The following is a 25,516-nucleotide window of genomic DNA, read 5'->3' on the forward strand; positions in this document are numbered from 1 at the left end:
GGTACTGCTACGAATTTCAATTTTCAGCTATTAAATATTTTTGAATGGCTCCATTCGGGTGCATGTCAAATGAGTTACGAGCTCTCTAGAAATTCGATCCTTTCAGAAAGCTCTTGCGTACTTTCATATTGTGTTGCCTTCTCATTGTTAGACGAATGTTTTCTGTTTAATTTTAAAACAATATGTACTACTGTTAACAGATACTAAACCAATAAAATTTATTGCTTTCATTTATTACGTATCGAGTAGTCATACATTTTAATAAATAAAAGAACGATTAACGGTATTTTTATCAAGAGGTGTTAAAAGACACCTTTCAAATTTTAGCTTAAAATTATTCTCTAAGTTGAATCATTTCTTCAGAATTAATTTTTCAACTTTTCATACAATAATTCCTAAATTAATTCAGCGATATCATTTTCTTCCAGCTCATCCTAGATCTAAAAATGTGCATATAGTATACTTATTTCTACCATGAGGTATCTTTTGACACACTAAGGATTCCATGAGAGCACCTAATTTTAAACCATTTTATATATAAATATCAACGCCATTTTTCAGCATTGTTTCAATCATAATCAGATTAGAGAATCCCGACTTCAATTGTAACGGTAAATATAGGAGTGACGGCATAACTTCGATATTCGCTTATTTCCCGCCACGTTGCGTTTTAGTGTACACCGCTATATAGATTCATGAATGAAGCTAAAATTTACAACCTGATTAACTAGTAAATTGTGGCGATCTTTTTGCAAAGCGCGCACCAGCGTGTGTCGCAATAATCAACCGATGACGAGTTAGCTCTCAAGAATTTATGAATCCATCTCAAATCTTTTCACTTTTTATTTGTTTATTTCATTTCATGTTGACCTCTAAACATTTTAAACATATTACAATTTACGAATATAATTTAGTTTTCGCCAAAATTACAATTTAAATATCAAAATTGTAACAAAATTTTACGCATGACGGATATAGTCGTCAAATACACTTAAGTGATTAAATAATCTCTAATAAAAACACATTAATGTGAAATAGTGTTAAAATGTAATAATACAGAAGAGAATAGTTTTCTTATAATATTTGATACAAGGTGAACTCAGTATGTTGATGATAAAAATGCGATCCTGACTGTTTTACAAAATTTATTTACTAATTTTTTCATTCTCTTTTATTCCAAAAATTTTGAATGTACAACGTTACATGATTCTAGACTAAGTTATTAAAGGTAAACGTTTTAGAATTGTGATTTTTATTCGGAAAATAATTGAAAGTAATTAAATATATGATAATGCAAACTTTGAATGCTTTTCATTCATCAGAATCTCATTATTACTTCTTTGTAGGCATTCGATTTTACATAATTAAGTATCTCATAACGTTATCAAGTATTTTATAATGTTGTTTATAAATTAGGAAATTTATTTACAAAGTTCATTGTAATAAACAACGATTATTTTTAATATAGACAACCCCATGTTAGTAACAAATCGTCTCCCTGTATTTAATGCTAACCAATACAATAGCTTTATTATAATTTTTTCTTTTTAATCCAGGTTTTACGTCGCATCTTGTAACACATAGGACTGTAGATTTTAGAACAATTAAAGTTTATAAAATTGCAATTTTAAGAACACAATATTTACTTGTTAAAATAAATTATTAAAATAAGAAAACGTAAAATATTTTCTAAATGTTTTAATAAGTCGACTCCTAACAAAATAATAGCGACTATAGTGCTTTTAATTCTTCACTGTCTAAATGTAAGAACAAAGAACGTCAGTTGTTTTAGATCCTTTCGTATTCAGATCCCACACTATATTAGACACAGTTTCTGTATCAGTGCATAAAAAGCAAATCATGCATAGAAGTTATTTATAACTAAAAGCAATTTTCTTTATTGATATTGGTAGTACATAATTGAAAATGATTTTCATCATCAATAATAATTAAAGCTAATAAAAATATTTGAATCGCTTCTAATAAGTACAAATTAATATTTTTTGACCATTTCATTTCCTGATAAAATTGTGTACGTTTCAATATGATGGTCTTTCATTTCAATTAAAAGTAACTTTTTCTAAGTATCTTTTTGAAAGGCTTTCAAAATAACTTTTATTTTTTATTTTTTTCGTAAATCTATTTAAGTAATGTCACTTTGCAAATATCAACATGATAGTTAGTCTTGTATGGGACAATATTAGAAGATAAGAAATGTACTTTTATATGAGTTTATTAAGTAAAATTTTGTTTATAATGCACAATTTAATGATGCAGCAGGGCATACAAAATGGCGGTGTACGTGCTTAAATATTTGCAATAACAGGCATAAGAATTTATGCTGTAATGTGAAACAAAAAAAGTTGAAAATTATAATATCTACAGAAAAATATCTATGTTTTAATAACATAAACAAGTTATTTATGATATTTATTTTTATGCTGAATTTTCAAGCCAAAAATGAAATATTTTTTTACACGTTCATCACTTCTACATTTACAAATATTTAGTTAAATTTGTATGTACTTCTGTACCAAATTAATGTAGACATTAAGCACGTCTGTCCCTTTTTTATAACATAACAATTGTCATTTTTACGATTTCCGTCACAAACTTCTACACCCAACACACTTTACTACTCAAACTCCTACATTACCACTTTACATCCTTTTTACATTTTTGAGTTCGAAACTATGGACGAGGTCTCAGTTAATATAATATACATATGAAAGTATCTGCGTACAGGGTGCCTCAAAAATAATGCGAGGAAAAAAATGATATTTTTATGCAAAAGTAAGTCAAAAAATAGAACTAACATTTTTTTTATATTCCACTTATTTATTCAGAAAATTGAATTCGAATATCTTTTAATATTGAAAAAGAAAATTTGTGAGATAAATAATTGCTATGAACTTTCCATTAATTCAACAACTAGTAGAAGCTTTTAATCAGTAAATATGCATTTTAATATCGTTTAAGAAGGATACAGTAGAAATTAACGTATAATATGATTAATTTTACGTAAAAATTTTTAAATTATATGTAGGCGGCAGTATCATAATAGGCACTGACTGATTATAATCTTAACAATGTTATTAATTACATTTATTAAATAACAACATACATTAATTACTAAATTAACCAAAAAATTGTTGAAATTGTTACCGTCGCTATCCTAAACAATATTTGTTTTTATAAATATTTTGAAGTTTAGTTTTCTCACAAGCGAAATTGAAAAAGTGTTCATTCTGGTGTATCTTTTGTTTGTGGAATCACTATGCCACTTTTCAAATGTATTTCTTGCATGTAATATCACCACCCAGTTTTTCAGATTTATTTCGTACGCCTAGAATCATCACGCTATTTTTCAGATTTATTTCTTGCATGTAGAACCATCGCTTGATTTTTCATACTTATTTCGTACATGTAGAATCACCACCCAGTTTTTCAGATTTATTTCTTGCATTTAGAATCACCACCCAACTTTCCAGATTTATTTCCTACACATACATAGAAACATCAGCCGCTCGCTTGTATTGATGTTTTGGAACAGTGTTTTTCGCCAGAAAGCAGTACTAAAAATAACCTATATGTTTTGAGGGTTGTAAGATCGCTCTAATGCACCTCGTGAGACTTCAACAATTTTGATGAAGGATCAAACAAGACAGTTATGCTGTTCAAACGTTCTTCGATAACGAAGAATAGACAGGACGAAATAGTTGGCGCGTCCGCGTGAAGGTTTTGTTAAAAGGGCGCGGTGAGAGTGGTGGATATTTTAATAAGGTAAGTGCTGCAAGGCCGGTTGCTATGCCATTGGGGCGGTTTAATCATGTAATGTGTTCGGAGGCTCGGCCACCCCACAATCAATACGGTATTGCTTCGGGCACGATAGCGAATGTGCTTAAATCTAAACCTAAATCTAAACTTAGGCCCAAACAGCACGGACTAACTACACGCCTGTGTTAGCCTTTTCTGCTAACTCTGCCAGTCGATTAAGCGTTTCGTAGCTTGTAACACGTGGCTATTAACTTGTATTGTATCAAAATGTGGATTTCGAAATCTGACATAGTGAAGAGACTATTAACAGTATTCTTCTAGGAATACTCATTGACAATATCGGGAAATTTACAGCATTGGGGCAGTTCGGATTATTATAAGACAGAGCTTGATTATTGGCAATCAATCTATAAAAATTTGATCTGCAGTCTTCTTATGAAATTATAGGTAATAATTGTTTTCACTTTTTTGATTATAGTTTTGAACTCGTAATGTTTTTACTGTCTGAAGTAATGTTTTTGAGTAATATAGATAACAGATCCTGTTAGCTTCCTAATTGTATAAAATGAAATACTGCCATAACTATGTCACAGTAAGCTAAGAGTAGACAACCATACATCTATCGGGAGACTATAAATACCTTACTTGTCTTATAAACTTCACTGTTGAACCTTTCAGCAGTGTTATTGTTTTAATAAGTTTCCTTGGCTATCTTATATAATTCGTATTAAATTTTTGCTATTTTTACTGTAGATTTTATTAATAAATAAATTTGACACTGATATTAATCATAAAAATAATAATAAAAAGTAACAATGATAATAATTATAAAAACTAGAACAACGTCAATAGTTCTGTTGATTACAATATAATTCGTCGTAATAATGTTTATTTTCGTTAACAAATATAAATAAAAGTTTATAATTGCATTTATTAATAATTAGAAATTAAATAACAGTACATAACAAAAAATACTGGCAATGGAAGCTAAAAGAAAACATGGGGATTGCGTATTCTTGCTCTTATTTGATTATGCATCTAAGAGCACGCATTTACATGTTATGTTAAGAAATTGCATTATTCAGCAACCTGTGAAGGTAACTATTTAATTCCCACCGAAGCATCGTATAACATTTTCATTTTCTTAGTATCAGAGAAAATGAAGTCAGTTGAAACTTAAGTCTCTTAAATGCGAAATCTTCGCAGCTTCTCCCCTAATCTGATCACATAAAAGGTACCGCAAAATAGTAATCTTAAATTGTCGATTTAAAACTTACAGTTTAAAAAAAATAATTACACAAACTGTTCATTAATGTTTTTAATACAAAATAACTGTCAATTATGGTAAATAATTGCAAAATATACGTATATATATGGCAATAAACTGTATACATGTAAATATATATAAAAATATACATGTGATATAGTAATACCTTAAAATTGAACTTATGTTACACAATTTAAACTTTATAGTATACTTTGAAATACATAGTCATTTGCCAATATACCTGTTTTTCTTAATGCAGCACATACATAAACACGAAGCGTGTTTAATGCATATTGAATTGCTAGGTACATGTGTTACCAATTGAATATAGTATTAATGAAAGGCGAATAAATGGAGGTTTTATTCAGAAATAAACGTTAATTCGTGATCATGTTTTATAAGTAATCAATTTACATTCATTTATAAATGCAATGTAAATTTTCCACGTACAGAGTGACTGTGTTCATGCACGATGCAAATATAGTTTGTTTCATCTGACAAAACAAGTGCTTTAAAAGTTTTCGCAATAATTATTTATTGATTTATTCATATATTGCACATGTTTTACAGATACTTTGCAACCAGCCCGTTTTTCAAATAACACGAGTAATTGCAGAAACGTGTTATGAACTTTTTCAATTATTTTTCCGTGTATCTTTGATGTATAAATTTTTAATATATTTCACTGTTTTTAACTGTGTATATGTGACAATTTTATTTACTTTATTGGTTTATAGAAAAATGATGCATATGAAGGATTGACATGTTTGGTCACGCCTTGTCCAGCATTTTACAATTTTTTTATGTTGAAGTAAAAGATCTTTGACCGCTAAAGTAAAATAATATAGAATTTCGAAATATACATAGTGAAATAAAATAATACACTAATCATATTAATGCTTCATTAATAAATCAAATTAAACATAAATTGGGTAGTTCGTTAGAATGAACAATGAGTTCACCAGGGCATAGCTGAATTCTAATTCGATCAAATTAAAGTTAGTGAACACACACATCTAGTTTTTTTCAATTACCTGCAAATATTGTACTTCTACATAATTTGTTTAATTTAATATAATTAACTTGCACTAGCTTAATATAGCAAAATTATACTTAATGTAACTCATAAAAATTGAATTATACATATTTAACTGAATATAACATAATAAGTTTTCAGAAAGTTCTGTGTATTATTAAAATTCTATTCTAAAAACAAGCTATATTATAAAAAATTATTCAGGTAAAGGGTAATATTGTATGTTCACAACCATCCAATTTTCAGTTGCTCAAATATCGAAATCATAAATAAATATTTGACATTAAGGTTTCTCAAAAAGTATAATTCGGTTGAAATCTAACATGAAAAACAGTATGTTAGATTTATTTTTTTTTATATCTGCTTTGTCCTTTATATCTGCTGTATATCTCTATTAATGTAACAAAAACTTAAGTATAGTCTTTTTCCTATTTCTTTTGTGTATTATTAAATGGGAATAGTCTAATTTTCGTAAAACTGTGAGGGCACAACATTTTGAGTAGTAATTGCACTGATACAGATAGATGTTTCTGATAATAATACAAGGAAAAAATGTAGTATTATTTCTGAAGATATAAATGTTAGAATACATAGAATGAAAAGTCGTTAAGATTTCTATCAATTCTTTGAAACTTTGTACAAGGGAAATTATATAAATATTACGTAAAATGCTAATTTCAATGAACTGTCTATTAAATTACGAACTCGAAATTGCTCTAAAAGCTATAATCGTTGTTGTTTTTTGTCATTTATCACATCAAACTTTTCAAGAAGTCTGGAACGATTTCTCATAGTTAACCAGTTACCTGTGACGATCGTTTTGCAAAGGGCGCACCAGTGTGTGCCGCGATAGTCAAACGATGACGAGTTAGCTCTCAAGAATTTATGAATCCATCTCAAATCATTTACACTTTTTATTTGTTTATTTCATTTCGTATTGACCTCTAAACATTTTAAACATATTACAATTTACGAATATAATTTAGTTTTCGCCAGAATTACAATTTTAATATCAAATTGTAACAAAATTTTACGCATGACGGATATAGTCGTAATGACACAGAATTCTGCCACTTCTCCATGCCGAATATAGTCGTCAAACACACTTAACTGGTTAAATAGTCGTGGGAGATCAATTTTTCTCTACATTAATAAGTTCAAGTACAATAACATAATATTTCTTGAAAATAATATTTTTAAAAAAATTTTTATTTTAGTAACTAATTACATTAAACGACAGTGCATAATTTGAATATATTATTATTAATAACAAAAATGTACATTTCAAAAAGGTTAATTAAAAGTACTTAAAATTCTTCATTGTAATTAACCATTTACTTTATTAAGGCGCGTAAAAATAATAAAAAAGATGAGTCTTTTGGGAACACAAAAATAGCAAAAAAATCAGTTCTTTAATATAGCACGTTAAAATTGTAGCAAAAATTTCTCATCGTCGAATAAATCATACTGCTCTGAATTAACTCTATTATTTAATTAACTAACAATAAGCTATAATAACAATTGAAAATTTAGTAGTAACTTCATTTACAATATTATTCTAATTACACTTTGGTTTATAAATTAATATCAATGAACAGTAACTATACATATTATAATGATTTTACTTTTAATATTTATATATGGGGTATCGCAGTTATTTATCGCCAGATTTTATCGCATCCTCGAATATCTAAACTCATCTTAAATTTTCATATTTCTACGTTTACAAATTCTCTAACTGTCAATTTGGAAATTCTCAAATTTTCAAATTTCAAATATCCAAATAAATTTAAAAATTCTAAATTTTCTAATTTCCTAACATCGATGTATATGTATAAATTTTTACATTGCCCACGTTACTATACCCCCTTACCAAATGTTCTCAAGACTCGACATTTTCACGTTTATATTGCAAGCTAATAAAAAGAAATTGTCAGTATTATGATGTGTCTAGGATGTAATAAAATTATATGTGTGTAGGCCCTTTTGTAAGGGGCTGGGAGCAGTGTCCTAATTATCTAAAATGATGGTACGAATCTGAACCTTCATATTAAAGGGTTGGCTCATTTAGATGCCGGTAATGTATGCCATTAACTCGGTAACCAATTTCTCAACAGTCGTGAGAGATGATTAATTTAATCACAAATTAAATTTTAATTTTTTACAAAATTTAACCATAATATTATTTCTGTATACATACCTCTCTTTCTAAGGATCTCTGTCTACTTGATTAAAAGTTACATATAAGAAATTATCGAAAGCATTTTTTGTAAGCGAATATGTACTGTGCTGGAAGTGATTTCTTATTGGCTTTAAAGTTAGTTTAAAAGGGAGTAATTTCTTGTTGGTTCAAAGCGCTATATAGAATTTTTTATGAACGTCTTTATCCTAAATGAACAAATAACCTAGAATACATAAGATTGTAAGAACAATAAAATAACAAGGTAAAAAGTAAAGTAAAATGAAAAAGTACGTTTACTTCCAATCGGTATGACCAATCTTATTTCAGTCTTGTGTACATCCAATGGAAATTTCTCAAAAGTGAAAGACATGAAAAACATCTAATATACTAATCTTTCTAGCTCTTAAAAAAGAAACTACCGGCAGTCACTCCAATTTTAACGAAGACAACCCTATTTAAAAATATCTGCAAACCTTTTTAATTCTCTGTACATCAATTTCAATTCTAAAACATTCTGCAGCAAGTTTAAAACTCGTAAGTCTTCGAGTAGTCTACCTTACAAACGAAAAGTTTCATAAAGGATTTACTCATCGCAGCAAATAGGCTTCTCAAATAACTGCTCGATCCAGTCATAAACCGTGAATGAAAGTGACCAAACACGAAGCTGTAACAAAACACATGGCGATGATACACAAGAAAATGAGGCCAAACGAAATTTTGGCACAGACATAGAAAAGATTCGCGAGTAAAAGCGTAGAAAGCTCCAATGAGGGTGTCAAGCATCCCTCGAGTAAATTGGTAACCATAGGAAACGGTGGCTCATGGCGAATGGGAGTCGGATGGTGACAGGGGTGGAAAGAAAATGGCGGCTGGTTAGAGGGCGCGTGGTATTCGAGCGCGGGGGTGGAAATGCCAGCGGGAAAACGAGGATGAAGGTCCACATCTTTGCGAATGACAACGGATCTCCTTTGCCACTTTCAATGGATCAAACCTTAAGATTCCTCTCAAACTTATGTACGCTTGTGTGTCGCGTGTTGAAAACGTTCTTCCTGTTTAGACATAACATAAGCTGGTAATTGGAAAAGTTGAATGTATTAGAGGAATAAAAAAAAATTCCTGAAAGGGATGCTAAATTCTCGCGCTATCTTTTATGGTATTTATTATGGCTTATTTATATGTGGTATATTTTATGATTTGGTGTTGACTAATGTGTTTAAAGTAAAAAGTTTTTAGTTATCTAATACATTGCTGATTACCGTATGCTCTCGATTATTACAAGTCTTCTTCAATTTAGACTTAACCCTTTTAATGCTGAATAACGATATATCATTGTTAGCAACATTTGCAAAATTCAATTAATTATTTATGTTCCTTTATTTCCCTTATTTTGTGATATGTTTCTTTCCAAATATAAATATCATTCCTATTATTGTATTACGAATTTTGTCTTGAACCTTACTAAAATTTTTAGTAAACTATCGCTTTGGTGCAATTCTTCAGTAATAAAAGAGTTGAGATAGGTTCTTCAGAAAATAGTGTAAATTGAAATTATATAATTAAATTGCGCTTAATCTTCAATCTCACTGAAATTTTGATATTATCATTTTTTCACCAAGCGTCAAAATTTTAAAAAGTAAAACCATGAAAAAGTCAGAAAAATAATCAAGCTCTATAACTAAGGGCCATCCTAGTGTACATACACATTCTTATTAAGCGAAAGCCTACGCTGTATTCAGATATACATTCGAACCATATAAAAGAAAGATGAAACTCTATAGTGGTTTTATCGTGAATCGATTAAAGAGCTAGTGCACACTAAATATTCTGACGTAATAAAAAGCTGGCTGGTCTTTTTTCTTCCGTACAAAAGAGCAGGAACGTTTTCCCACCTACATTTCTCTTGGTGAAATGTTCGCGGACCGGCGAGATGGGAATTGCTTTCCAAGTCGAAAGTTTCTGCGGTGGCGGTGGTTTTTCCTATTTTTCTTTTTATGGCATCGCCGCATCTCCGCTACCCACGCCGGAAACCCCGTGGAACGAACCCCAACGACCCTTCCGGTTTTCGTTTCCTTCGTGTTCTTCGTTTTCTCGCCACGACTTCTCCCCGAGCAACCACTACGCGTGATACATCGACTCTGTAACGTCGTTAAATAACGGTTATCGACCAGCTATGACCAGTTTCTGTCCTTATGAGGGAAAATTATTAACCGGCCAAGTATCGATGGCCTTTCGATGTGTCAGTTTTACGAGCTATCTAAACGAGACACAGCTTTCGAGGATTTAATTGTGTTAGGGACGCGTAACCTTAGGATTACTATATGTTGACTAGGCGTAACGTATACGATAGGATGACGCTTTTATAATATTGTCTTTTATTTTTATTTTTAATCTAGCCGTTTACCAACTGTGTGTTCATCAAATATTTATAATAGTTAGTCATCAAACATAATAACACTTCGTTTAATGTATAGTGGGACCCAAGAGATTTCTTTTTAAAAATATGCGAAATACATGACATTAATTAGTTTAACAATATACATTCGATACTTGATATATTTCAAAATAAAAGGCGAGTGTAGATGTAAGTGTACGTTCAGTATTTTATATTTCTGGCCTCTAATAGCGTTGGAATAATACCTTAAGTTCAATTTAAGTGACATACCCGATACGTGCTGGATTTTTATATATTTAGGATTGTAAATAAAAATGCAGAATGACAAAATATTAAATAATTCCTTTTTGTTTAATAACTCAATATACGACTTATGTTTAAGTACTCAATTTTTATTTTTAATAACATGTACCATTGATAAACAAACAACATAGCATTGTATTACGTTACTCTTGAGTCATCTACAAAATAAAGTTGATTTACAAACAGGTGAATTTGATTTGCGAGAAGGTGAATTCAATTTGTGAAATAGTGAATGTGATTTAAAAAAAAATTAACTTGAAAAACCTGAATACTTTATTGAAAATCGTGAAACTTAATTTTAATCACATTAAAACATTATATTATATTAAAAAATAATACGTTGTATGAAAATGCACATTACATTACGTATATATAAATATTACATTATAAAAATAATATATTGTATGATCACAATAAACATATCTGTTCTATTCCATTGGTTTAAATTATACAACTTGGAATTTTTATTCGAGCATAATAATTTAACCACTCACTCCAGTACTTTGTTTTTCAACGTTACAGTGTAACCAGCTTTATAGTCAACGTCAATGTGTTATTTCGATATTTCATTTTTAAAGTAAGCATATAAGAATACAATATTCACTATCTAATGTACCTAGAATTAATAGGATAACTTATACAATCATTTGTATCTAATCCAAAAACTATGTTTTAAACTTTTTTATTTATCGAAATCCTAATTTAAATTTTATGAGGGAAGGAAATTTTAATTAAAATGTAATAATATGAAAATTTTAAATGATTAGAGTTAATAAAGAAGAATATTTTTATAATTTGTATTTATTAAGCCTTTAATTAAAATGTAATGAGAAAAGGAAATTTTAATTCAATTCTAATTCTTGATTAATAATTAATTTTTTTTTTTCAATTAATTTTCGTATTTAAAAATATATATTGCATGTTAATAAATATTAATTGACTAGATTCTTCCTCGTTCATTTTTGGTGAATTGATTTTTATTGCCCAGTTTTATAATTTTCAACACAGGAAATTCTAATTATCTAAGTTAATACATTAATCCTCAACTGTTGCGGCTTACAAAGAGAGTTCATAAGATGAAACTGTGGAACTTTAATGCGCTTTTGCAGGATAATAATATAGGTAGACCCTTATAGAAATTTATAAAGGTGGACCTTTACAGAAATTTGTAAAGGTTGATCTTTACAGAAATTCATAAAGGTAGATGCTAACTTTGCAGGTGTTTGAAATAATTGATATTAAAAGCTCCGCGAGCTACTTACACAATCTAACTCATAGGAGCATGCTCATTTTACGAAATACGATCGCTGAACCGAATATGACTGGAATAATTTAAACATGTACGTTTTCTATTGAAATGCTTCTCTTCCATTATTGCTATAATAATACTGCTTATGCCATTGAAAATTTTTACGCTATGAGATTTGACAAGGACTTCTTTGTGTTTCATTTGAAACTTAAACTACATATTGTGACTCGAAATAATAAAAATTGATTTTTGTATATGAAACTGAACATACATGTCAGCTAGACGAGTTTCTTAAACAGTGAATAAATCGAATAAACCAAAGTGTGTGAATGATTTTTTAAATCTAACAATAAGTCCACTACTTCATCCATTTTAAAAATTCATCGTTATCATTGCGTAAAGTACAAGTCGATCTTTCTAAAACGACTATGAATTCGGACATAATGTCAATAAAACATCGTTCTATTGTTTGTATAAACTTTTATGCCCTCACTTCGTATAAAAACACCTATGTGATCATAGAATACAAACACACGATGTGCCAATAATAAAATATGCGCACCTCATAATTACATAATTTGGTAAATAATACAGAAGTTAACTATGTGATTATTATATTAGCTATTTTAATTTTTACTTATTATTTTCACTAGCATTTCTATAATTAACATTAGTATTAATGTACTTATATATCTTATTAGTACAAATTGTAGTTTCTACAAATACTTCAGTTTCTACAAATTATCAAATTACGCAAAAAGAAATAATGACGAAGAAATTATCAAATAAACCTCTCAAAATTCTTCATTGTATCAACAATGTACAAAAACAAAAATAATATTAATTAACTGAAAGGAAATTGTAAATAAAATGTTGTCGTTGCTTCGAAGGTTAGAAGTCTAATATTATTAAATAATTAAAATTTCTAGCGTCGGTCATTACATCGACACATTAATTAAATTTTGATTGCGTTATCCCCACTTTACAAAATGAAACTCCTTTCGAAATTTTGAAACAAAAAGAACTTAAATGCTCGTGAACTTTCGAATCCAAGAAACAAATCAAAAGTTATTCAGAGTAGTCAGAATTTCCTTGCACCTCGGATAAAATTCATGGTGCCTGCTACGGCACTGTAATTCATAGCCGCGATACGAGTGGAGCGTAAAAAGTTGGAAAATAGCACGTCGCGAAGTCGTTTTCCTCTTGTTGCGAAAATTAATGCGACTATAAAACGCGGCGAGAACACGGGGAAAGGCAAACGGCGTGTAAAACAGTCTCTGGGAAAGGAACTGTTCCTGTGAGTCCTTCGGACACGCGTCTCACCTTGGCATCAGGTTACCGCATCTCACCCCGTGGGTCATTACGCTATTACGACTTTTTTCCTTCCTCTAGTGAGCGATCGAAGTCGGCCCATTTCCGGCCTGACGTTTCAAATTCGAGGTTTGATCGATAGTTTCTTTTTTATAGATCATTTATATTTCTTTCGTCCTTTTTTCCCTTTACCTTTGGATATACTCGTGGGACCGTGGTAAAAGACTTTAATTCTTTTATATTTTTCGAAAACTGATGTAGATAAATCCTTATTGTAAAATTTAATTGTGTTATCAAGATTTTCTTAACAGTGAATTTACTAAAACGGTTATAATAACAGTGTAATAGTCATGGCTCCAACAAGTGGCGTTTACGCTGTGTAACACATATTCTACAAATGTTATAAAAATCAGAAGAATTAAAATTCCAATGCTTTGTATATTAAAAAATAATAATTTAGCAGTTGAAGAACAACGATAATATATAATTTCGTTTAGTATAAATATGTAGGGTGTTACATTTAATACGACATGAGATTTTTCACCCTCTTGCAATATTTTGGCAGAGAAAACTTTAGAACAAGAGTTTGTAGGTACAATAGATATCAGTAAAAGAATTTCCGAAAACAATTTTGTTTTTCTTGGGAATTTGAGATCACGTAAGATTTTACACATAAGAATGTTTCTCTTTTTTATTGTACAGGATATCGAGACACATATTACATGATATTTTTATAAACACATTACTAGTATGTTAAAATGTTATTTTTGTCACACATTTAATGAACCTATCATTAAATGTTTTTAATGAAACATTTTTCTTATGTTGTAAACGCATAATTACATTCGGGTCATTCCACGCCAAATCGACCACTTTTGGAAGTCACCATTTCCGATTTTGCTCTAATCGAAATATGTTGTAGTCCATATGAAATTAGAGGGGGTTTAAGTCATCATTCTTCCGGTTTCGATTTTGTTAAGGAATGACAAGCTTTCAAAGTTTGCAATTTTTGCCCATTTTGGCGAAAATAGGGTTTACTTAGGAATTTTTTTTTCAGAAAATACTTAACCGATTTAGCTAAATTTTTTTTTGTTTTATTCATGAAGGATTGGGTTATTCTAAAATATTTTTTTTAACATTGTCAATTTGTTATAAAATGTTGGAAAATTTAAACAAATTCCTCTTTTGCGTTTTTCTCAATGAGGGGCGTAAAGGGTTAAAATTAAAAAAAATATGATCATATTCTTTGAAGCTTCCCCTTTAAAATGAGCCCTTCAGAACGATGGAGCCTCGAAAATTGACGTCTCTACAAAATGGAAAAGGATGCGGGGTACCCCCGGTTCAGGTAGGTGAGTCGTGTGCTTCGATATTATGATCGGTTTTTTTATACCACCGGTCACAAAACAATACGAGAAGACTTCCTATACGACTAAATGACTTTGTTCATACCTGGTAATGTATATTAGTACTCACTTTTGGCGAATCACACATTTTTTAATCATAACTTCATTTATAGATGTTAGTTTCTATATTTATTGTTTATATTTTAAAACAGGCATCATTACTTGATAGAATCCGCGAAAAAGTGGTGGTTTCTTTCTATCGCAATGGGATAATGATGGGTTGTGATAAAAAATATGGAAAGCATTGTGTGTGGTTGGAAAAAATATAATGACAGTTAGTTCATGCACTAAGCACAGAGCCATCATTACGGTACGAGTCCTACTTTATTTTCTTTATTTGATAATGACGCAAAGCTATAAAAACTTTTAGACCCTGTTATTGACAATGCTGTTGCCAAAGTAGCTTATAAATAATCGGTATATTTAATATATTCATTTTGTGTTACATAATTAAATGCTATGTTCGAAAAAGATAATTCTGCTTATTCAAATAAATCTTTAGGAGTGAGAAATTAATTTACTAACAGTCTTTGTAAGCTAGCCTACATTGCAAGTTTTTTAATGCTCCCTTCAATAAAATAGCATGGCCCCTTTATCATGAGTTGTTGTACAAGAATGCCGTTTTGCAAAAACACCGAAATCACTTAAATGAATAGTTAAATTAATAAAACTCTGTTTGCTTTCATATTGCGTAGCTGTCTCGTCAGACATGTTTTCTAGAGCCTAGTGACTTTTACACTTTTATTATTTTCAAACCAATAACCAAACAAATAGTTCACTCTTATATCACTTTAGGATTAAATCTAACATAACTATAAGTGCATCATTGGCCAAGAGTGAGTACTAATTACATTAAAAGGTATGAGCAGAGTCATTTAGTCGTATAGGAAGTTTTCTCGTATTGTTTTGTGACCGGTGGTATAAAAAAACCGATCATAATATTGAAGCACACGACTCACCTACCTGAAACGGGGGTACCCCGCATCCTTTTCCATCTTGTAGAGACGTCAATTTTCGAGGCTCCATCGTTCTGAAGAGCTCATTTTGAAGGGGAAGCTTCAAAGAATATGACCATATTTTTTTTAATTTTAACCTTTTACGCCCCTCATTGACAAAAACACAAAAGAGGAATTTGTTTAAATTTTCCAACATTTTATAACAAATTGACAATGTTAAAAAAAATATTTCAGAATAACCCAATCCTTCTTGAATAAAACAAAAGAAAATTTAGCTAAATCGGTTAAGTAGTTTCTGAAAAAAAAATTCGTAAGTGAACCCTATTTTCGCCAAAATGGGCAAAAATTGCAAACTTTGAAGGCTTGTCATTCCTTAACAAAATCGAAACCGGAAAAATGATGACTTAAACACCCTCTAATTTCACATGGACTACAACATATTTCGATTAGAGCAAAATCGAAAATGGTGACTTCCAAAAGTGATCGATTTGGCGTGGAATGACCCATTCAGTAATTTCTTCAGTGTCAATAATTGTTTATATTATTTACAAACTTAAATACGACAGAAAATCTGTTACTGTAAATCGAGTAATGTGTTAGTAAAAATATGATGTATTGTATATTTTGAATTCATCTCAGTCTTCTCTTTGATATCATAAAAAACGTGTTTCTGTTTGTAAAATCCAAGATGACTTCAATATTGCTGTAAAAAAACTATTATCAAATTGTCTTTTACTGATTGTTGTACACTTTATACTTCACACCCTGTATATTAACAGCTCCATTTATGTGAATATTACGAATCAGTCATCTTGAAATTGCTTTTTTACAAAATGAATAATTATGTAAAATATGTAGTTTATATTTTAGTAGAACTGCATGGATAATAAATGTTAATTTAATTTTTTAATTCTAAATGTTTAATTGTTAGTTTACTTTTGTGTTTTAGAATCTCAGTTGCTAATTAATCTTAGAAAACCGCACAATAAGTATCTTATTTTAAGTTTCATATTTGAAAGTGGTTTTTCTGAAATCTGTGTAAATTTTCAACAGGACAAAGAATTAACATGTAAATCAATTTATGTTTTATTGATTTATTCTTCACTATCACAATTTCAAAGTAAGAGTAAATTATACGTCGGTAAATTTAGTGTTAGCCATAGCAACCCAACTTTATTTGATTTCAGCTATAAATATGGATCGACTACGAAACGCTTATTAATTGGTTTTCTGTCAATAACCGCCAGCATCAAACATTCTATTAATAAACATGCAATCTGTAAACGATTCATGTTTAAAATATTAAATCTGTGCTGTTGATATAATACTCTTCTAAATCTTTAAAAGCCACAGAAATTGTTCGAATAAATGTATAAATGCGTACCTACTTAATAATCAGATTTTATTCTTGTATTTACAGCGTGAAAAGTATGCACATGAATCTTTTACTTGAAATAAATTTCAGAATATTACGATTTTATATATCAGAAAGTTTGTTAATAAATCTTTTCTTGATATTGTATTAACATTTAAAATATAATATCTATAGTTAGTGATATAATATACCACACCTATTATATTTTTAACGATTCTAATTAAACAAATATTTCAACAAGATACTAATATGCGTTAACACCAAAACTGTTAATGTAAAGTGTACACTTACTTTTAAATTGAAAATAGAATGCAGAAATAATTAAGTAAATACTGATTAACATATACAACTGGTCATTGTACCAACAAAATTTAACCAGAATTTTTTATAAAAACACTGCAACAAAATTTTATAATATAAAATGTGGAACTTTGTCATTTTGATTGATCGGTAATTTTAGTGTTAACTGATATATTTAAACTTCCAAGTAGAAAATTATATCGATTGAAATTATCTTATGAAATATAATTTTAGGTTATGAAATATAATTTCAAATGAGATGATCCCATACTTTTAGACGGTAATGTTTGCGAGTCACTGTACGTAGGTTACTTTACTTTTTATACACAATAATCACAACAGATAGACGCATGTGTCAAGATTTTAAGTCATAAAGTTTCTTCCATAATTGCTGCGACATAAGTCGACCTCCTTTTCAGAAGCTACACAAGTTAGCACATCGACTAACGGCGAGATAACACTATTGTACTTTAATATGTCACTAACAAGTGAGTAGAGCGACTGTCTGAAGAGGAATGTCTTCGATAAGATTAAAATAACTTGTTCGTCACTGTTAAAATATCAATATTTGATAAAGAGTTGTACATAAAATGTACAAAAAGTGTTTCTTATCAAAATTAACCCTGTTATAGATATTAATTTTTTAATACCTACGAAGAATGTATTACGTGTATATTTAATCCTCAGTTTGGTTAGGTTAATCTAAGCTAATCCTTTAATTTCGGTGTTACAATTATTACAAAAGTAGGGAAGAGGATCAAAATGTTTTATTGACGTTGAAAAGGTTTTAAAATGTAATCTTCTACGTTGTACTAAAACAGGCTTCACTTCGATTAAACAAGAAATTTGATGATACTTTAATTGTTTTAGTTTCAAATCTTCATTTGCAAGGTAAAACATTTGGTGCATGATTAATCAAGCGGAATGAATTCAGCCTTCATTAATTAATCAAGTAGGTATTCACCAAAATTGATTTTATCTAATTATCTAGTTAACTCTGTGCCATCTTTCTTCGCTAGGTTACTCTCTCATGAAAACTATTATTAAAACGAAAAGTCATTATTTAATTATGACATATGATTTGATAAAATTGCCTTATTATCTTATATTCAATTACTAAATCTGTTCTTATTCATTCATTTTATTCTAATTACTAAATATCGAGTCATACTCGTGACATAATTTATAGTTCAAATACGATAAACTTATAATAACATTAAATTTTGAATTTAATACTCCAGTTAACTCTCGTTATATTACTGATTACTTAAGGTCCCTTTCTGCGTTTTCAGTTTCAAATTATTTATTTTAAAAAAAATTAAAAATTTCTGGAGGATTAATTTGAGCTAATATTCTTTATTATGACAATTCTTCATCGTACACACAGGCTTAAATTCTATCACCTGAGCTTACTACTGTTTTGTTCTAATCAAATGATCTCTCACTGTTTTCTCTTCGATTTAGGCCAATACGACGATAATCAATCAAAAATGCGGACATGGTTTCATTTCTATGAGGTTCACTAGCTTTTCGATAAATGATCGTTTGACTTCCATTTCACTTCTCATTTTGAACTGACTGAGCATGTAATTGCAAACTTGAGTTGTGTTATTTTCTTCAAATATAAGACTCAAAGGAAAATTTCGTCCTTACTACGTGACTAATTGCATTGCAACAATAATATCTAGTCTAATAAGAAATTTGCCGAAATATTATTTGAAAAATTTTTGATCATGAGTGAAATATAATACTTATTATTACAAGTATATATATAAGTATGCTTATTATAATAATTAAAGTATTTATTTATGTTTATTTAATAATATAACTATATAGATAATATATATTATAAGTATATTTATTTACAAAAATACTTTAATCGAATAGTAAAGTGACAGTTTGTTTAAATATTGAAACGCAATATATGCATGTATGAAAATTTATTATTTGCATATGTTCCGTAGTTAGTAAGTGACTGTGAAGTATGATTTTGAAATATTTTATATTTTTCAACGAGAATTTTTTTAAAATTTTGTATTAGTTTTTGTATATTATGAAATGATATCGGTAGTTAATCAAATAATCAGTTATATTGCATTTGTTATTCGTTACTAATCGTTTTGTAAAAAACCTTAGAACAACTAGGAACAGGTACATTCTCTAACATATGAAAAAATAAATTGAAAATACGGAAAAACAATTATTTTTTTATAGCTTAATTTTCAGAAAAATTAAACTTAATCTTTAACATTTATACGAAGGAAATAAGCTTTTAATTATTTTCTCTACACTCTAATGATTAAGTAATGATTTTTATAAATTACTAAATGTAGTTGTTAAATTGTAAAATTCAATATCATTTGCATTTTTATTTACCTGCGTACATAAAGTATTAGATACTTGTCACATTTAATCCATTGTATTATCATACTTTTTATCGGCGTATGACACTTCATAGACGTATTTTATCGGTGTTATGAAGAATAATATATTTTATTATATAATTCGGTGTGATAACTAATAATATATTTTAATATAAAATATCCATTAATTGGTACAGTTATTATTTACCATAAACCACCTTTTGTATAAATACGTCAAAAAATTATCTAACTCAATTTTCCCGAAAATGAACCCGCAAGCTGTTATTGTATGTCTTTAATTTATTTTTATATAATGAATCCAATCTAAATAAATCATACTGTGTAAGGTATCTATGAATGTTAGTAATTCTTCTTCCATAAGTTTGTATAAAAATATTTATCCAAAGTTTGTACAAAAATATTTGAAATATTTAAATTTATATAAAGTGTTCGTACAAATTTTAGTTTCTAAACTTGCACCATTCTAGTTCGGTTTTATTGTAGTTTCCATAAAGTAACCTTGTACTATCATAAGAAGATTCGCTTCAAAACTCGAACTCCATGAAACATTCGAGCACTTAAATTCGCTAAAGCATTAAAGTCACTAGCAAAGCTTTCGAAAACGATTCGATTACACTCCTCGACAAACATCGAGTACCAGGCAAGCAACGGGCAACAGCAAAACACCGTGTAATCCGAAACGTAACACCGAAAATTCGTCGAGGGGGTTGGAGTTGGTTTACGTGTATACAATATATACGTGGGAACCCATGACTCGGGGTTGTTTTTCTTGTAGGCGGTGCTCGTGGATCCTTTCGGGGTTTGCGGTTAGGTTTTTCGATAGAGAACAACCGGCTCGTGTGGATATTGTGTCCGTTTTTCCGGCGCCACGTGACTCCTCGATGAAGTTTCGTCGGCGCAATCACGTGTATCCCTTTTGTGGCCACGCGTGACCCATTGTTGTGTTAGTTTACGCGATCGAAGATTAAGTGGCTCTTGATGGGAACTAAACACCGTTTAAACCGTGCATTCAGAAAACTTGCGATTATAATATACATTTGGTAACGAGCGGGGATTCGTTCCATCGAAAAAAATCAAGTACAAAGAGCTTCAAAACGTGTATGTTAATATATATACTCAATTATAATAAATAACTCATTCTTTATTAAGTAGATACATATCGAGTGCTACGTATTAAAATACATATAGAAAGTCTGATGTGATTTCTTGACATAAGTATACTGTAAAATAGCAGTTATGGCATACCACTTTTAGGTTGGAGATTTGATTAAAGTTAACTTTTCAAGAATATAAGAAGGAATCATGACCTATTCAGGTGTTAAAAATATAAATATCATCATATATTAGGTATACAAATGAATAATCCAATTTTTCTGCTTCATTCAAGGTTTATTTTAAAAGTTACTAAATTGAATTGTTCAATCAAAGTAGTCGCCATTTCTTTCTATAACTTTAAGCCATCTTTCTGGTAGCTGATGAATTCCATCTCGGAAGAATGTTACGTCTTTAGACGCGATGAAGTCGTCAAGGCATTTTCGGATCTCGTCCACTGATTGGAAGTGCATATCAGATAAGGCGTGTTGCATCGACCGGAATAGGTGATAATCTGACGGAGTAGTGTCCGGTGAATATGCCGGGTGCTGCAAAACATCCCATCCAAGACTCATTATGACATCTTTTGTATTGGAAGCAATGTGTGGCCTCGCGTTGTCGTGCAACAGTTTCACTGGTCGTTCTCCTTTGCCAGTATACGGTCGTTTTCTTTCCAATGCTTGACTCAAGCAGATTAATTGTCGCTTGTAGCAATCTGCAGTAACTATTTCACCTGGTTCTAACAACTCATAGTAAAGCACGCCCTTGATATCCCACCAAATGCATTAATTTTATAACAGCTTAAAATAATTTGGATTATTCATTTGTACACCTAATAGATTTTATCCGTGATATTTAATCTTCTTTCTCTTCAAAATCCTTGCACGATTTCTATAAATCTAATAGTACTTTCCAATTCAGTCACTCCAAGATGTATAATTCATTATTCGTATTAATACATAATTATACTTCTATTGCATTTGCAAATTTCGATATAATTAAATTGCTTTATAATTATAATTTAGGAAGTAATTAAATTGTATTCAATTACTTCTCTGAAATATTCAACATAAAAATCTATTAAAATATGGAATTTATAATTTATGAAATATTTTAAATACAAAAATGAAATATTTCAGGAAAGGGTTTAAGAAATAACAAATTCTGTACATATAATATATATAATATCTCTTTAACTCTAATATTTTCCTAAGAGAAGCGTTATAAATGCTCGATCCATATAATAAAAATATTAACTTTCATTAAAAGAAGAAAATGTAGGTTCACTATTTTTGTTTCTTTTTAAGTAAAATCTTGCACTTTTTTAACCTAAGTCGGTTGTTTGCAACATTTCACATAAAATAGTGTTAACTCACAACATAGAAAAAAAATCAAGAATTTCAAAAATTGTGGAATTTGAAATTCTTGTAGGTAAAATTTCATTCTTCATTTTAAAATATTTTATCCTGAGTAAAATCTTTTTAAATTGTAATTTATTTACTCTTTTTTTCAAACTAGTCCAAATATCAGCCAATTAAAAAAAAGTATAGTGTTCCAATAACTAATGGAACCACGAAATCGCCCTTACAATCTCATTAACAAAATAACTACTCACATAATATGTCCGCCAACATACTGATAAACGTTTATAAACATTATTTTAACCGTTAACTGTCATAGTTCTCAACTTTAATATACACTATCTATTTTATATTGCTTTTAATGTAGTTACCACTTGTAGTGTCTTACAACTTTTAGTTTTACACATTTATTAAGATTATCATAATATTTCAGAATTACAAATAATCTGAATAAAATATTCTCTGTAATTTCAAGTTTAAGAAATGAAAGTTTAACTCCGGCAGAAAGAAATTTGACCCTATCATAATACTTGCGAGTTAATATTTTCATATTTGATTCAAACATTAAAAACGTTATTATATTTTTAATTCTTTTTCTTTAATATTCTAGCGAATACATTAATAGCGGACGTACTGCATTTCAAGCCAGTAAAATAATATACTCATTTAATGTATGCGAACCATTTAAAAAGAATAAAGAACGATTAGAGATCTGACTTATTATATGAATTACGAACGATTTCACTGAATCCATTTTTTCTGCATGTACATGAATTTATAAATGATGCTGATCTAAGTTCGATTAAATTTATAGCGTGAAATTGTATGTTTGGCATAACTCTTGTGTGTGCGTGCGTGTATGTATGTGCATGTTTTTTTTTTCTTTATAAAATATACATGGCAATTTCAGTGTTTACGCGCGAACAGTTTAATTCGCGAGGGTGACTAAAGAGAATATTGCACAGGTAGGTGAACGAGTATACTCGTTTGCAGGTAAATTATTTATGATCCTAACCGCGAGAAAAGTGCTGTCGAGTTGAAACACGACTGACACGGTATCCCATAAAAAGCTTGCTATACTTGGCAAGATAAAAACGTCAAATTGCCTCGGTGTTTTTAAAACGAAACCACGTACAAGCTGACAAAGAATCCGAGTTAATCGAGTTTACAATTGCAGTTCTCTTGCTCATGCAAAAACTATGAAGAGTTTTATAAGAGCTTTCTATTTTCGTTTATTTAAATCCTTTTTTTTCAATTCAGTCATTTTTCCTGATACTCTTTCATTTATATTCATTTTTACGTTTTTTTTTATATGATTTATTTTAATAGATTTAATCGGTTTGTTCTTTTCCTTTTGTTTTAGAACGGAAGATCAAAACACCAAGCTGTTTTCCGATCAAGGAAGAACGTGAGTCTTTTTTAATTTGATACACCTTTATTTGCGTTTACATCCAGCTTCATTTCAGTTTATCCTTTTTCCTTAGTATTTGAAACGGTTTCAACTTGTATTATTTCATTCAGATTATGTTTTATGTACGGTTATAGGGTATTGTAAATATGTACAAAAAGAATTTACTTTACTACACTTACAACTACTTATTTTCATTGTAAGAAATTTAATTAATAGCGTTGTTAACAACGTTATATAAATATCAGAATGGCAACACTTACATTAAGTGTTAGTCACTAATACCTTTTATAGTTATTCTCGTTCAGTTTAATTAGGGATGGGTTTCTCGGAACGACGAATCCGCGAAACTCCTCAAAACACAAGAGAGTTTCGAGTTTCGAGAATTCGAAACTATACCTTTTCCTTGGACTAAAACTCTCGATACCCAAAGAACAAAACGTATAACATTATTATCTAAGGAATCTCTCTTACAAGGATTTTGTAAAGAATTCCTCTTACAATACAAAATTACTGCTTCAAATTTCGAGAGTTCAAGTTTCGAGAGTTTTGAGAATTTTAAAATCTTTAATTTTCAGATGAGCAAGTTTTCAAATTTTGTAACTTTCAAATTTTCAAATCTGGAAATTCAGAAATTCGGTAATCTGGAAATTAAGAAATTAAACAAGCTTCGTATTAATTTACACATTTACACATTTATAAATTTACACATTTACATATTTAAAAATTTACAAATTTACACATTTACACATTTACACATTTAAAAATTTACAAATTTACAAATTTACAAATTTATAAATTTACAAATTCACAAATTAACAAATTTACAAATTCACAAATTCACAAATTCACAAATTCACAAATTCACAAATTCACAAATTCACAAATTCACAAATTCACAAATTCACAAATATACACATTTACAAATTTCTTGAACAATTTAAAAATAATGAAAAATTTGGAAATACAATGGTTTTTAAGCCTCGTTCTCCTATATTCGACTTTAGTGGAAGGAAGCTTGAGTGTCGGTTACCCCGATTTGCTGTCATTTTCAATTTATGTCACTTGTTCTAGAACCAATTATTACATAAGTGTGAGAAACGACTGTCCTTAAAACTTGAAAGTAAATTCTTCTACATAATTATACTTTAATATTAAAAAATTAATAAAACGCAGATTTTATTATAGCGCGTTAAAATGTCAAAATACGAATGCGTTATATTTAATCATCCCTTTACGTGTTTTTCACTAATTTCGTGCAAATTACTTAACGATACAGGTTTTATTGAAGGCAATTTTTTTTTAATTAAGCGACTTTCAAATTTTTATTTACACGTAACTAACGATTCATACAAAATTGATTACCCGAGTCAGTTTGAGCGAATTGTTTGAACGTGTAAACTCAGCATTAATAGGGCTTGATAAAATATAACCCACTTTTTTAAAAAATTGTAACATTCAATTAATAATTTTACTGTCATTCACACACGCGTAAAGCTTAAATTTTCATATTAGTAATGTGTCACCTATATTTTAAAACATTTGTTGATATACCTAATTAAAAATACTTGTTTTAACTATTTATAACTGTGAATAATAAATATAACATAATATTGCGAAAATAGTTGGTAGGTTTGAAAAAGGTATAAAGACAATAAATATTATATTTCACGATAAAATAATACACTTACAAGGTAGGTGTCCCAAATATCACTGAAGG

General features: G+C 29.3%; 1 protein-coding gene across 3 annotated transcripts in view; it reads left to right on the plus strand.

The window, feature by feature from the left end:
• The window catches only part of Lim3 (Lim3 homeobox protein), a 146,736-nt gene that overhangs the window by 15,840 nt on the left and 105,380 nt on the right, over positions 1-25,516 (plus strand). For 2 of the 3 annotated variants that reach the window (XM_076530599.1, XM_012288384.2), the window contains exon 2: positions 23,752-23,796. The exons of the other annotated variant lie outside the window; for it this stretch is intronic. In XM_076530599.1, coding sequence (XP_076386714.1) covers positions 23,752-23,796 — 45 coding nt within the window. The remainder of the gene's footprint in view (positions 1-23,751; positions 23,797-25,516) is intronic. 3 annotated transcript variants of the gene reach the window in all.

The sequence above is a fragment of the Megachile rotundata genome, chromosome 1 (genome assembly GCF_050947335.1).
Source record: "Megachile rotundata isolate GNS110a chromosome 1, iyMegRotu1, whole genome shotgun sequence".
NCBI lineage: Eukaryota > Metazoa > Arthropoda > Insecta > Hymenoptera > Megachilidae > Megachile > Megachile rotundata.